Source organism: Hippocampus guttulatus, chromosome 5, assembly GCF_054856545.1.
Source record: "Hippocampus guttulatus isolate MCC_2025c chromosome 5, RoL_Hgut_1.0, whole genome shotgun sequence".
NCBI lineage: Eukaryota > Metazoa > Chordata > Actinopteri > Syngnathiformes > Syngnathidae > Hippocampus > Hippocampus guttulatus.
Window position 1 is genome coordinate 21,336,216 of NC_141265.1, and position 13,842 is coordinate 21,350,057.

Sequence of the window (13,842 nt, forward strand, 5' to 3'; positions counted from 1 at the left end):
TAAGAGCAGCAAGACATATGGCTTTGAAAACTCCCCCTCACCACTCCACTATCATCGTGGACCCCTTTCACCGACCATCCTTCATAGGTGACTAAAAGCCTGGCTGCCTGGAGGTGAGGCGCAATCCTCTTCTAAACTCTCCAGTCGCCAGTCAAGTTTGCCCTGCTTTCTTGGCCAAATCGCTCTTGAAAATGAGACCTTGATCTCAATGTTGTTAGTTTTTTTTCTTGGTTAAATAAACTCTTCAGGCTCACTTGAAACAAACTGATGGTTTCACAAGCTGATTGATTTATTTGACAAGGCTGCTCCGTCTAATCCACTTTCTGCTTGCTAAGTGAATGTTGCAATTTTGGAGAGGCTCTACAGTTAACTGGAATAGGGAAGGGCCGTCTTGATATCGTATGCGCGTGTAGATCAGACGTGACACAAATGAATCAGATGCACATCTTATCTTCATATGGAACTGAGGTGTTAAGGCAAAAAGTCCAAATGTATGCAGCATTGATTCTGTTGCTCAAATGTACTGTTAAAGTATCACTGTCCATCCACGAAGGGAAGGGATACGACAATAATCAGCTGCTCTCCTTCTTAAAAGCACAGTTGCCCCTTAACTGATGCTTTCACCCCTAAAAACTTCGAGCCTTGGACAATTGATACAAACATGCCAAATAATGTCAATTCAAGACAACGGTCCAATTTGGACTGTGAGATAAAGACGACATTTGATATCGGTAATTTTACATCACGGGTTAGATGAGATATCGTGTTGCAATCGAGATATGAGGGTTCAAGATATTAACAACGAAATGAGGACGATATCAGTCACGTGACCTAGCCACGCTTGTGTTGCAATGTACAGTATATCTCAGTTTAACCAAACAAATTCCACCGTCAAAGCTTGGCGGGGAATCGACCGCTGAACAATGACAATTATTTTGCAGAGAGCGAGAGGGCCAAACGCTGGTGCTGCCGACTAAACAGCGCACGCAAGAAATTCACTTCTGTTTTCGTTGTCAAGTATAGATGGACAGTACAAAATATTGTCTTTTAGAACATTACGTCAACATAATTATAATTTCAAAATTAGCAGTGGACGAAATAGCAGAACTTCTTGTGAAAATGTGCGAGCAGTCCAGTCTGTTCATTTGAATGGACTGGCAAGGCATTGACTGCGTTCTGTTCAGGTTGCAAAGAGTTGACGGCCACCATCTTTTTGCGGATTAATAAAAAGTCATACAATGCAACCTATTGTATGGGGAGCCTCCAAACACGATCCAGGCATGGTTCACATCGCTGGGAGTCCACTCATCACATCGCCATATAATACACGAATGCATACACAACCATCGTCATGTGTGGGAGTGAGTGGACAACTCTTTTTTTTTCCAAGCCACACAACACATCCATCCACATTCTGAACCACTTATCTTTACTAAGGTCATGCATGGACAAATTGGTACAGAACACACACATTGATATAATTAACACACACATACAAATACAAGAAACACCGTTGCAGCCTAAAATTGTGATTTATCATTAAAGCACAATGGCAATGTAATTCATTTTGATCTGTTAATGACTTTGTTCATGTTGATGGAGGTCACTAAGCTCTTTTAAAAAAAAACGCTTTCCACATCCTTTTGGGAATATATTTGTTTTTTTCTTCAAAATAAAAAAAAGCTCCGTTTTCACCGAACTCATAGCAATATAGTTATCGTACTGTTATCGATGTATGTGGCAAAAAATATTGAGCTATGACATTTTGACCATATCGCGCAGCCCTAAACCTAATGCTGTATTTTTCCTTTAAATTACATGAAGTAATTGGAAATTTCCTTTTTTTCCCCCATTTACATATTTTTTCCCAACACAGTATCCACGAAAATGAATACCATATTACACAAAATAAAGCACAAATATCCAGTGGCCAAATAATTAACTACGATTTAACCATAGTTTAAACGCCTTATAGTACAGAAAATATGGTAATTTGAAATGTTCATATATTATTGCATCATCTTGCCAAAATTTAAGGGAAAACAGTGTAAAGAATATCTACCAGTCAAGATACAATCTACATTGATATGTCAAAAATAGGAATGTTTTCCAGAAAATTCATAAACATGATAGACATGTTACAAATGCACAGTTACTCAGAAAAGTCCCTGTTAAAATTTAGGGAAATACTGTAATTTTATTTTCTGTTCTAAAACACATCGGGGACTTGTGCCATCACAATAACAGTCATCAGTGGTTTTCAACTTTTGTCACCCCGAGACACGCATTTTCCTTTTGTTGCACAAATGCGGGACTAACTTTTAAGAACAATAAAGAAAATGTTTTGTTTAAAAATTGCCTATGACATCACATGTAATTTGGTGGATTGCTCGCCATGCCTTCCCCTAGCCAGAGGTTGAGCTGCACTGTATTTGTTTACCGAGTAGCGCCTAAAGCATGAGGCACGAGCTAAACTTCCTGTTGGTTACCTAAATATGTTCCATGTGGGAACTTGGCATGCCTCTGTACTGCAGCATAAAAATGAAAACAATAACAAACATGTAACCCACTTTTGGGTCCCAACCCACCAGTTGAGAATCACTGTTCAAAATGACAAACTGCAATGTCCTTCATTAGCAGACTCACCTGACTGTGGATGGCAGTAGTTAGTGTGATTGTGACACTGGCAGGGCTGGCATCCGGTGCTGCTGAAGTGGAAGAAGCCTGGGTGGCACTCGTCACACTTGGGTCCATACACTCCTGCCTTGCACACACATATCCCTGAGCTGGAAGGGCAATACAAAAGATAAAGTGTTCTTAACACAGTACAAGGTATGAAAATAACATACGTTATACAACACAATAAAAGTAAAAGCAGAGATGGGCACTCTGTCCCTGGGAAGGAACAGTCCGTCTGCCATTTTGGGGACGGAGGATGAGAAGTTATTTAAAAAGAACGGACTAAGCAACGATGGAAGTGGGTTTTCGTACGTCTATGTAATCGTCTCTAGCCGGGTCAAGTTCCTACGGGCGCCCATTTCACTAACAACTGACAGAAACACTTCCAGCCTCTTTTGCGTGTGTTTTCCGCCAATACACTACTTCAGACCTAATGTGAAAAACCACAACGTATCGCTTGTCTCCTGCGTGTTTACCATTTTTGTATGAGGGAGGTAGCGACTTCATTTTGCTTCAAGCGGAAATGAGGAGGAGCTCTTGTCCTCTGTCCAAAAAAGTTTACATACCGCCAGTCATGCTGGTGACCGATGGTGGTTGTGTTGGCAGTTAAATGCCATCTTGGTTGACACTTAAACAGTTGTAAAAGACTAGCTGTGTTGTAATTCCTCTTGGTCCCGTACCACACTGTGTGTGTGTGTGTTCTACTTTATTCGGCTGCGTCTGCTTATTCATGCACATGCGTGTGACGTACTTTGTATGTTTTCAACGCTGAAGCGAGGCAAGCCAAAGTTCATCTCAACCTACTTGGAATGCTTCAAACACGCCACTAGTCACCCAATTGCGTCTACTGCTAAGGGAACGCGCCGGCAGATCACAGGAAGGCATGGGTGGACTTATCAAGTCAGTACAACACCCCACTCCCTATATCTGTTGTTGTGGAGAGGTTGTTTTTTTTCAACAGCGGGCGACATCCTCCAGCCAAAGAGGGCTGCCCTGGTCAACCTTTGATGAGCTAGTCATGCTCAAGGGGAGCATGTTCCTCTTGGGGCACCCCACCTACAAGGCATGGTTTGAGGAGGAGAATAAGCAGGGGCTCTAACAAAAAGGAATAAATAAATAAATAACTTGCTAGCCAGTTTTTTTTTTTAAATTTTCATTGCCGGTCTTAAAATAGTGGTGACTCGAATAGGGATTCGTGTTAGCCTCTCCCCGATCCCCCTCTAGGCGGGGGGGGACGAACTGCTGACAGAGCCGTTCAACTGAATACACTACCAAATTCAAAATGAGAGAATATTTGCAGAAAACATTAAAAGCTTATCATTGTGAAAAATCAATGTGTATTTAGTAGAACATACTGTAAATTGAAAATGATTTACAAATCAGTGTATTCTGTTTTATTTACGTTTCATTGGAACTTCATTGGAATTGTGGTTAACAGATATCAAGATGATACTTTTGAGCGCTCTCGCACAGCCCGAACTCAGACAGCTCATCCTTACTTGGTTTTACTTTCTCGACCACATTACATAATGACTGGTTGCATATTTTGAGATCGCAAGCGCACCTTTTTGCCAAACTAACAGATCATGCAGCAAAAGCATAGTGGAGAGGAGCAACTGTCAACCAGTTTATGACCTGTATCCATTTTTGTATCAGAACCAAATCAACAGCTAACATCAACAACTAAATCAACATTTGAATGTCTCTCTCTTTCACTGAATCTGATCTTTTCCTACATCACCTTGTAGGTAGTGGATTATAGGAGACCAAGGAGGCTGTAATTCCAAATAAATGACAGAAAAAAAAACAAATCGATGGCACATGAGTGCCATCTCTCCAATCATATGCTCATTCAAAGTACCGGTAATCTACAACAAGAACAAACACAAAGCCAAGTCAAGCCCGATCAGTCCTCCAGCTTAGACAACGTACTCCAAAACATTAATTACACACAATGACTTGACAAAAGAAGTAAATCACAAGTGACTGGAAGCAATTTCTGCGAGGATGGCACTGGTCTTCAGACAAATGGGGCTTTGTTAGAGAACCACACTTCATGCAAATGAAGAGGCTGGCAGTGATGCTTAGTGGGGCGTGAGCGATGCTGAATCCAAGGCTGGGAAGAACACACACACACACACACCAGATGTCTCAAGATTGTTCAGAAGAAATTGAAAAATAAAGAGTAAATTAACTTTAAAAATATGTCTGAAAGTCATTGGCAAGGCAAAATAAAAAACAGTCATGTTTCATACACTATAGGGCCCACATTAAAAACCTTTATGTAATGTTTGCATTACAAAACTAAAATATAAGCTTATATGTCACAACAGTTCACCTCACTAGTTGATGCTAGGGACTTTGGACAGATACCTTGATCACAGAGTGGTTCTAACAATGCCAACACAGTGAACGCAAGAGAGGGTCACACGAAGCTGGCATTAAGGACTGCGCTTCAAACGCGTCCAATAAGCAGACCAGTGTTGCACAATCAAAGATCAGTATTGACATGTTGCATCAGTGCTAGCTGGAGAGTACTGACACAATCACATAGTTTTTAAAGGTTCCAAACTAGTCAGTTTCTAGACTGTTCCTTGCTTTACAAAATGAATCAATGTATAATGTTATGTCTGTTATGCGGGGCCTCCTGCACGCTTGATTTCAATGTCAATCAGCTGTGTTTAGAAGCACAACAGAAGTGGAGTGAAGATGCCAGAATATTTATTGCATTGCTTTACAAGATATCGATACAATATCGTTATCATGATAATGGCCCATGCAAAAAGCATATCGTAAAGATGTGCAACAAGTTTTCATATGGAATTGTATGCTCTCATCAGAATTTGATGAGTCCAATGCAACCTTAATTAAATGTGTATTGGCATCCAATCGGTCAGAGGTGGCCAACCAGTCAGAGACTAAGAGCCAATTATTTTACTGTGTGACCGCAAAGAGCCACATCATGCACATGGGCACACATAAACATCACTGCATCCCTTCCACGCACACGCACACACACACACACACGCGCGCGCACACACATGCACGCACGCACGCACACACACACACACACACACACACACACACACGCGCACACACACACACACACACAAACCTCTGCTCAGCCACATATATTGTAAATGTCACACACTAACATGATAATGACAGAAATTGACTCCTACAGTACTAAGACCACAGGCCAGTGATTTTCAACAATGGATATTGTGGGCACTGTCCCCACCACACAAACTCTCAGTTTAACCAAGTCCAAAAACAAAAATAAAATAAAGTTTTTCTCTATGCATATTGTATTAGCGCCATAGTGCAGGGACTTTTGGCATTCCTTCTCTTGAACAGTCCTCTTCAAATCTGGCTTGAATTCCGTTGTTGCCACTAAAAACAGGCACTGTCTGCATGCGAGCTGCAGTAGTTACTGACCTCTTGGGTCAGCTTTCTACATATTTGACCGAAGATCGACTTTCGTAGCGACGAACCTCCCACGATCGACCCGATCGCGCAAGCATATATACCCGCACGCATGCACGCGGGCGCCCAACCACACGCACGTGCGCACAGACACACACGCACGCACAGCGAGATGAGCGACAGCCGTAACGTCACCGAACATGAACCAAGTTTTTTCACCCCCTCCGCATTTCCTCCTCCTAAACCTCAATGTCGACTTGGAACCAGTCCGCTGGCTCACGGTCGATTGCGATTGGCGTATTGGGCACCCCGGCCTTAAAATCAGAGGTAATTCGCTGACTATCTTAGCACATAGTGCTGTTGTTTGCGCATGAGCGTTGATTCAGTTGTCATCTGACTGGTTGCCCTGTATGTCAATCAAGTAACGGGATTGATGATAGGCTGCTGTACATAGCGCCATTGTTTGAATGTCAGCGCCACCGTGGAGGCGTTTTTGACGCTCGTCATGTGGAAGCCCGGGAGCCCCATTGAACCAGCCAAAGAGCCGCAGGCGGCTCGCGATCCGCGGGTTGGTCACCCCTACAATAGGTGAACAAGACTGTATATTGGTGCATTACAATTAATTGGCTAGAAGAATACATTGAGCTTGCTCATTTTGCCACGTGAAAATTTGTATTTCTTTCATTAGATGATAAAAATGTGATTTCTTTAGGTACATGTTATATATCTATATATCACAAAAATATCGTTAGCGCTACATTCAACACCCATATCATAAATGGGCATGTTCTTCCGATATTGCGCAGCCCTCCTTAAAAATGTACATTTTAAAAATGCAAGCCGGCAAAAATTGTCAAGTCACGTGTTTCAAGTTCAACAAACGCCTCAGGAACACAAAGTCAAAGCCAAGTGAATTCTTGAAGTTTTAGCCAAGTCCCAAATCCTAAGTTTGTCTTAAGTCGAACTTGAGTCACATGACTTGATTCGAGTCCCCCACCTCTGATGGGTTAATCGCAGAATAAATGTTCTACCATCATCATCAGCAATTTCTACGTTTCCAATCATCAAAGTGGTGAACGGGACCAAAACAACCACAGCATACAGTGAAACTGCACAAAGAGTAGATGGTGAATGGTCAAAAGTGAATTGGAATTGGATAAGAAAAAAAACCTGACACGGTTGCCAAATTTGTTTTCATCCTGAGAGACAGTGTAATGGGAATTTGATATTTAACAGGGTTCACTTTTATCTCATAATTAACTGTTAACTTGTGTCACTGTATCAGGTATGCCTTGAAAATGGGATTTCTGTTCACATGGCAGTTTTATTTGACGTAGTCTTATCGCATGCTGCTGTGAAATCTGCCGCTCCTAGTTGTAAACGCCGAATTTTTAACCCTCGCACTGCTAGTCGTTTCTCTGATGCCTTTAATAACCTTTGCGTACCCTCGTCTAACACAGAGGAACTCACCTCTTGGTTCAACTTGTCTCCCCATACATTTTAGAGTTATTTTCAAGATCCTCTTATTTGTTTTCAAATCTCTGAATAATCTCGCGCCACCTTACTCTCTCTGAGCTCATCCGCCCCTACACACCTGCCCGGCGCCTCAGGGCTGCGGACCAGACATTATTAGAAGTACCAAGAACTAAACTGAGGCTCAGAGGGGATCGAGCCTTTTCTGTTGCTGGTCCCTCTCTCTGGAATGACCTCCCACTGAACATTCGGCAAGCCTCCTCGCTGCCCATCTTCAAAACCCTCCTCAAAACTCACTTGTATTCTTTGGCATTCGACTCAGCATGACTTAGATTTGATCTTGGTTTTACTGTTTGGTGCTTTCTACCGCCTTTATTACCGATTTGTCTTACTGTTTATTGTGCATGTTAAATTGCTCCATGTACAGCACTTTGTATGCAGCGATGGCTCTTTGAAAGTGCTCTATAAATACAGTTGACTTGACTTGACTATCTGTAAGTGTTACTATGCAACATTGGCTGCTGTGCTAGGTTGTAATTTTCCTATATGTCAGGCTTTAACCCCTCCCAAGAAGATAAGATAAGAAAAGATAAGAAAACCTTTATTAGTCTCGCAATGGAGAAATTCCCAATTCACAGCAGCAAAGTTATGAAAGGAAGAAGTAGAACAACAAAATATAGGAGCTGCTGGAAAGGCAGCCACTCTCGCGGCGCCATTTTGAAGTCAAAATAACAAAAATAACACAACACAACACATAGGACACAGACAGTCGTGCAATCTTCACCACTTTTCTGCATACACTTTGTTGTCTGAAGCAGTTCTAGATGAAAGAGGAGAGGATCAAAGTGTCCTTTCACCAGTGGATCAGAGACGTCATGCTGAAAATGTGCACATGTCTGCTACAAGCTAAGTTTTGAAAGCAAAACTTTAAGATAAAAAAAGATAAAAATGGTATAAGGGCCGCACCCCACTGCTTGAAGGGACGCTCCATCACAGATCTATAAATGGTGTTTCTCCATCAGTTGTAGCTAAAATAAATCTTATCGGTGTACAAAGACTTTTGTTGTCTTGGTTTCCAACAACATGTCCACACACTCCAATTTCACATTATTTTCCAGAAAGTACCCATAATTTTCAAAGAATTTGGTGCAATGCAGTGTGTGAGTGGCGTGATGAACTATTTATTAGGCAGTTCCCACTTCCCCTTATCACTGGGGTGTCAAAAAGCTTAAAGCTGTATTTGAGAAAAGTGTGTGTGTGGGGGTGGGGGGGGGTCTCCACATTAAGCAGCACGTGGTACTTGTGCTGACCTGTATTACCAGCTTATGTGAGAAGAACACATGTCCAGACAATGGACACTTCCAAACAAATGGCTCTGCATGACAAAATCGACCAGGCTGGCCAAGGCCAACAGTTGACTGTGTATCCAACACACATGGACAGATTCACACAGACAGACACAGTCTCGAATTTGATCACCTGACCATCTCAAAACTGTAATTTAATGAAAGCTGCCTCAAACATTTATGCTAATAGTGTCCCGAGAGTTCAAGGCGATGAGCTGTGGTTGAAAAGTACAATCTGCTCATTTCATTCCAGAACATCATCCCTGGGCTGGTCGCCAGTCAAGGGATTGCTGTGAAGCACGCATTCAGTTGGACTTCAGTCCAAGGCATCAGCGGAAAAGTACCATGACACTACCAATCGCGCACCACTAATTAAGCACAGCAACAGTGGATCAGATACCCACCATGTGAGAAAGCTAATTCCTTACTTCTGTTCACACTGTACACGCATGTCTGAAAAAGAATATGAAACTTGGAGCTGTCACTGTAAACAAGTGCTTCTCAATTATTTGCTGCTACGCCTCTCTAGGAAAAAGGGTGACCCAGTGGTTGACTGGTTAGCGTGTCGGCCTCACAGTGCAGAGGTGCAGGGTTCGATTCTGGCTGCAGCCTTCCTGTGTGGAGTTTGCATATTCTTGCCATGCCTGCGTGGGTTTTCTCCGGATACTCCGGTTTCCTCCCACATTCCAAAAACATGCGTGGCAGGTTAACGGAACACTCTAAATTGCCCCTAGGTGTGATTGTGAGTGCGGATGGTTGTTTGTCTACATGTGTGACCTGCGATTGGCAGGCAACCAGTTCAGGGTGTCCCCCGCCTACTACCTGAACACGGCTGGGAGAGGCTCCAGCATGCCCCGCGACACTTATGAGAATGAGCGGATCAGAAAATGGATGGATGGATGGACGCCTCTCTCAGAAAAAAGAAAAAATGTACGCTACCCCAACTCTCTGCCATGACTATAAATAATATTGTTAGTCGATAACATTGTTTTAAATCCACCTATGCATAAAACTGTATACTTATTACCAAAAATGACTCGATGAGGTAGCTGCCGAGATGTTGAAACACGGCCAAGACGCTGTTGTGGAGAGCCTTACCCACCTGTTCAACCTGATTTGGCATGCTGAAGAGGTTCCTGCCGACTGGAGACGTGGGGTCATTGTCACGCTTCCTAAGAAGGGAAACCTCGCAGACCGCAATAACTGGCGGGGCATTACACTGCTGTCAATCCCCAGCAAGGTATTCTGCAGTGTCCTGCTACATCGCCTTAAAGATGAAGTGGATAACATCTTGAGGGAAGAGCAAGCCGGTTTCAGGAAGGGAAGGTCTTGCGCCGAACAGATCTTTACCCTTCGAAACATCATAGAGCAGTGCCAAGAACTTCAGACACCACTCATGATCAACTATATCGATTTCAAGAAAGCCTTCGACAGCATCCACCGGGAGTCACTGTGGCAGATCGTCCAGCTGTATGGTGTACCCCTCAAGTACATCAACATCTTCAGGTCATTGTACCACAACTCAACCTGTTGTGTCAAAACCAACAGTGGCACAACTGATGATTTTGACATTGTCACTGGTGTAAGACAGGGTTGCATTCTGTCACCCCTACTCTTCATCATCATAATTGACTTTGTGATGAGGAAGTCCATCACAGGGGAAGAAGTTGGTATCAAGTGGGGAGGGAGCAGACTAGCTGACCTGGAATTTGCAGATGATTTGGCTCTGTTAAGTCACACCCAGCCCGCACTCCAGGAGTTGACCAACAATCTGCATGAGCACGGAGTTAAGGTCGGTTTACGAATTAGCCAGGAAAAGACCAAGGCCATGGCCGTCGGACAGCACCAACACCTTCAACCACTCACTCTACACCAACATGACATAGAGTACATTGACAGCTTCACATATCTTGGGAGTAACATCTCAAATACAGGTGGTGTGGAGAAAGACGTCAACAGTAGACTTGGTAAAGCTGCGGGAGTGTTCCAACGCCTCCGCAACATCTGGTCATCGAAAGCCATCACTACGACCACCAAGCTACGCCTCTATATGTCAGTGGTTATCCCAACAGCAATTTACGCCTGTGAGACATGGATGAAGACAGCCAACATTACCAACAAGTTAGATGTCTTTCATCGGCGTTGCCTGAGATCCATCCTGAGGATCTCATGGAGAGACCACATCACCAACGAGGAGGTGATGAAGAGGGCAGGAGTGGCTGAACTGTCAGACATTGTCTCTGAAAGGAGAAGGAAAATGATCGGCCACGTACTCCGGCTGCCAAGAGAGAGACCGGCAAGTGTGGCCATGGACTGGATGCCAGAGGGTGGAAAGAGGAAGAGAGGTAGGCCAAAGAAGACGTGGAGACAGACTGCCAAAGAAGACCTCAGTGAGATGGGTGTCAGCTGGCATGGAGCAAGAAAGGTCGCCAGTGACCGGAACAAATGGAGGAGGCTCGTCGCCCAATGTTCCAAATAGGAGCGGGCGGAACTAACTAACTAACTAACTAACTATTACCAAAAATGAAAACAAATGTGTTTGTTATATACATACACACACACTGTAGATCAATTTAAAGCAATTAATAACGTTAACATTGTTCTTAGCTTGTTTAAAAAAAATAAAGATTTAAAATGCATCAATTTGTTATCAACATTTTTGCCTGACTAATTGAACGATTTGATACTGATCATTTGTCTCATTATCTCTGTCACCCTCCACCTTTCTTTTCATTCCTGTTAAACATTTTTTCGATAGTTTCTCTTAAGGGTTTGTTCACTGCACGTAAATTCACTTTGGGAGAGTGTTCCGAGAGGCAGAGGGTGCTCCCTTTCTATCTATTAACTATCACACCTATGTTTTTGTTGTCGCTGTGACTGGTGAAAACACTGTAAACATTAGCTATAGTGGCTATTTCAGTCACGCCGCTAAAGCTCCACCAACTTCAGAAAAAGTTAGCAACTTAACTTGATTTGTACCCACAGGCTACAAATGATGAATGAGATTGTTTAAATCCCCCGTCATCCCACAACCTTTGCATCTTGCTTGTACACTTTCCATTCATCCGCCTCAAATGGGGACACCAGCACACTCCTAATCTCCTTTTCTGCGCTGTGTGCGTGCAAAAACCTAACACCAGAGCTAATATTCCCTGTGTACACGCTCATGAGAGCACCACTTACTGCCACCTTCTGCCCTGGATGTGCAATGACATGTGATTATAGCACAGCAAAAAAATAATGTTCCCCAGGCTCACACGCCATTACTAGGCTATTACTATTTTTCCCTGATATAAAACAACATGGCCTATCCCACAAAGCCATATTTCTATGGACCTGTCTAATTGTATGGAATTTGCGGACTATTTAATTTCCATCACAGATTGAATAGTATTTATTTATCTACCTACCATTATTTATAACAACATCACCATGGCTACAATGCGAGATTTGTGTCGGCAGCTTGCTGCCTGGGTGACACTGAGAAAGGGTATGCTTGGATCATAAAAGTTGTGCAAGACCGAGCATGCTGTGGATTACGTCATTTGCTATGGTTGTTTGTCAGGACTGGATCAGTGTTCTGTTGCAAACATCCTTTTTCCATGATGAAGAAACATTGGGTTTAATTACCGGGAGATGACCCAAAATGAACAGAATGTACTGTACATTTAGCAGGTTTAGTTGCATCACTGGGTGTGAAGTCAAATCTGAAGGTGTACTTTAAACAGCAGAGCAGTGAGATATAAGCAGAATTACCTTCACATGTTTATTGAGCATTTTATTTGACTTTTTTTTCTGTCTTCCATATGATGCCACCACTGAATTGCATCAGCAATGGCAAAGACAAGGATAAATATATTAAAGAATGGCTTTACACAATCAGGATTTGGGGAAGGGGGACAACGAGTTTGGAAAAAAAAGTGATGTTCAACCACGGATTCAATTAGAAGATGGAGCAATATATCTATTTAAACTACTTGTATATTTACTCTAGAAAGGACCCCCACCATTCATGGGGCATAGGGACCGGTCCAGCCAACAAATAGCAAAAAATCCACATGTAATTGACACCCACTAAAATGCATTGGAAAAAATAAGAATTGACTCCCCCCCCCCCCCGCCCCCCCCCCCCCAAAAAAAGAACACTGTTAAACATGAAATATAACAAACAAGAATTGAATGTACATCACAAAGTAAGATGGGGGTATACAATTCGGCCATCATATATTATTTTCAAGAGCAAGAAACATAAAAACCAACCAAAAAAAGGATAACCATGCTAACAGGAGACCTTTGAAAGAGTGACGGAATACAAATATAGAGGCATTTAGTAATATATCGGCATCTGGTAAGAACAAAAACCTACATTTAAAACTCATTTCCACACACGCATAAATAAAATGTGGTATTAAAAATTTTAAAAAGGATATTAATACCTCAACAAACGCAATTTCCCCATACCTTGTGGGAAACAGACGGACGAAACAGTCTTTTTCCTCAGTGTTGGATTATGACGACATTATCTCCAGACCTACAGTGCTGTCAACCTATAGAAATTTATTTCTAACAATTTGTCGTTATTGACACAATTATATTTTGTCAGGAACATTACTGGGGGAGAGTTATTGCAGTCTATTATTTAAAAGAATGATGCATGTTCAGTTGGAAAACATAATCATCACTCTATAACAGGGGTGGCCAACCCGTGACTCGCGAGCCGCATGCGGCTCTTTGGCTGGTTCAATGCGGCTCCCGGGCTTTCACATGACAAGCGTCGAAAACGCCTCGTCGTTGGTGCTGCCATTCAAACAACGGAGCTAAATGGCTAAATTGCCCAATACGTCAATCGCGATCGACCCGGAGTCAGCGGACTTGTCCCAAGTCGAGCGCGAGCGTTGGGAGGAGGAAATGGGGGGTG

General features: G+C 42.8%; 1 protein-coding gene across 1 annotated transcript in view; it reads right to left on the minus strand.

Moving 5' to 3' along the window:
* LOC147205515 (multiple epidermal growth factor-like domains protein 9) overlaps positions 1–13,842 on the minus strand; it is a 48,044-nt gene that overhangs the window by 13,240 nt on the left and 20,962 nt on the right. Inside the window, exon 3 of the mRNA XM_086110762.1 lies at positions 2,647–2,786. Within this exon, the coding sequence (XP_085966888.1) occupies positions 2,647–2,786 (140 nt within the window). The remainder of the gene's footprint in view (positions 1–2,646; positions 2,787–13,842) is intronic.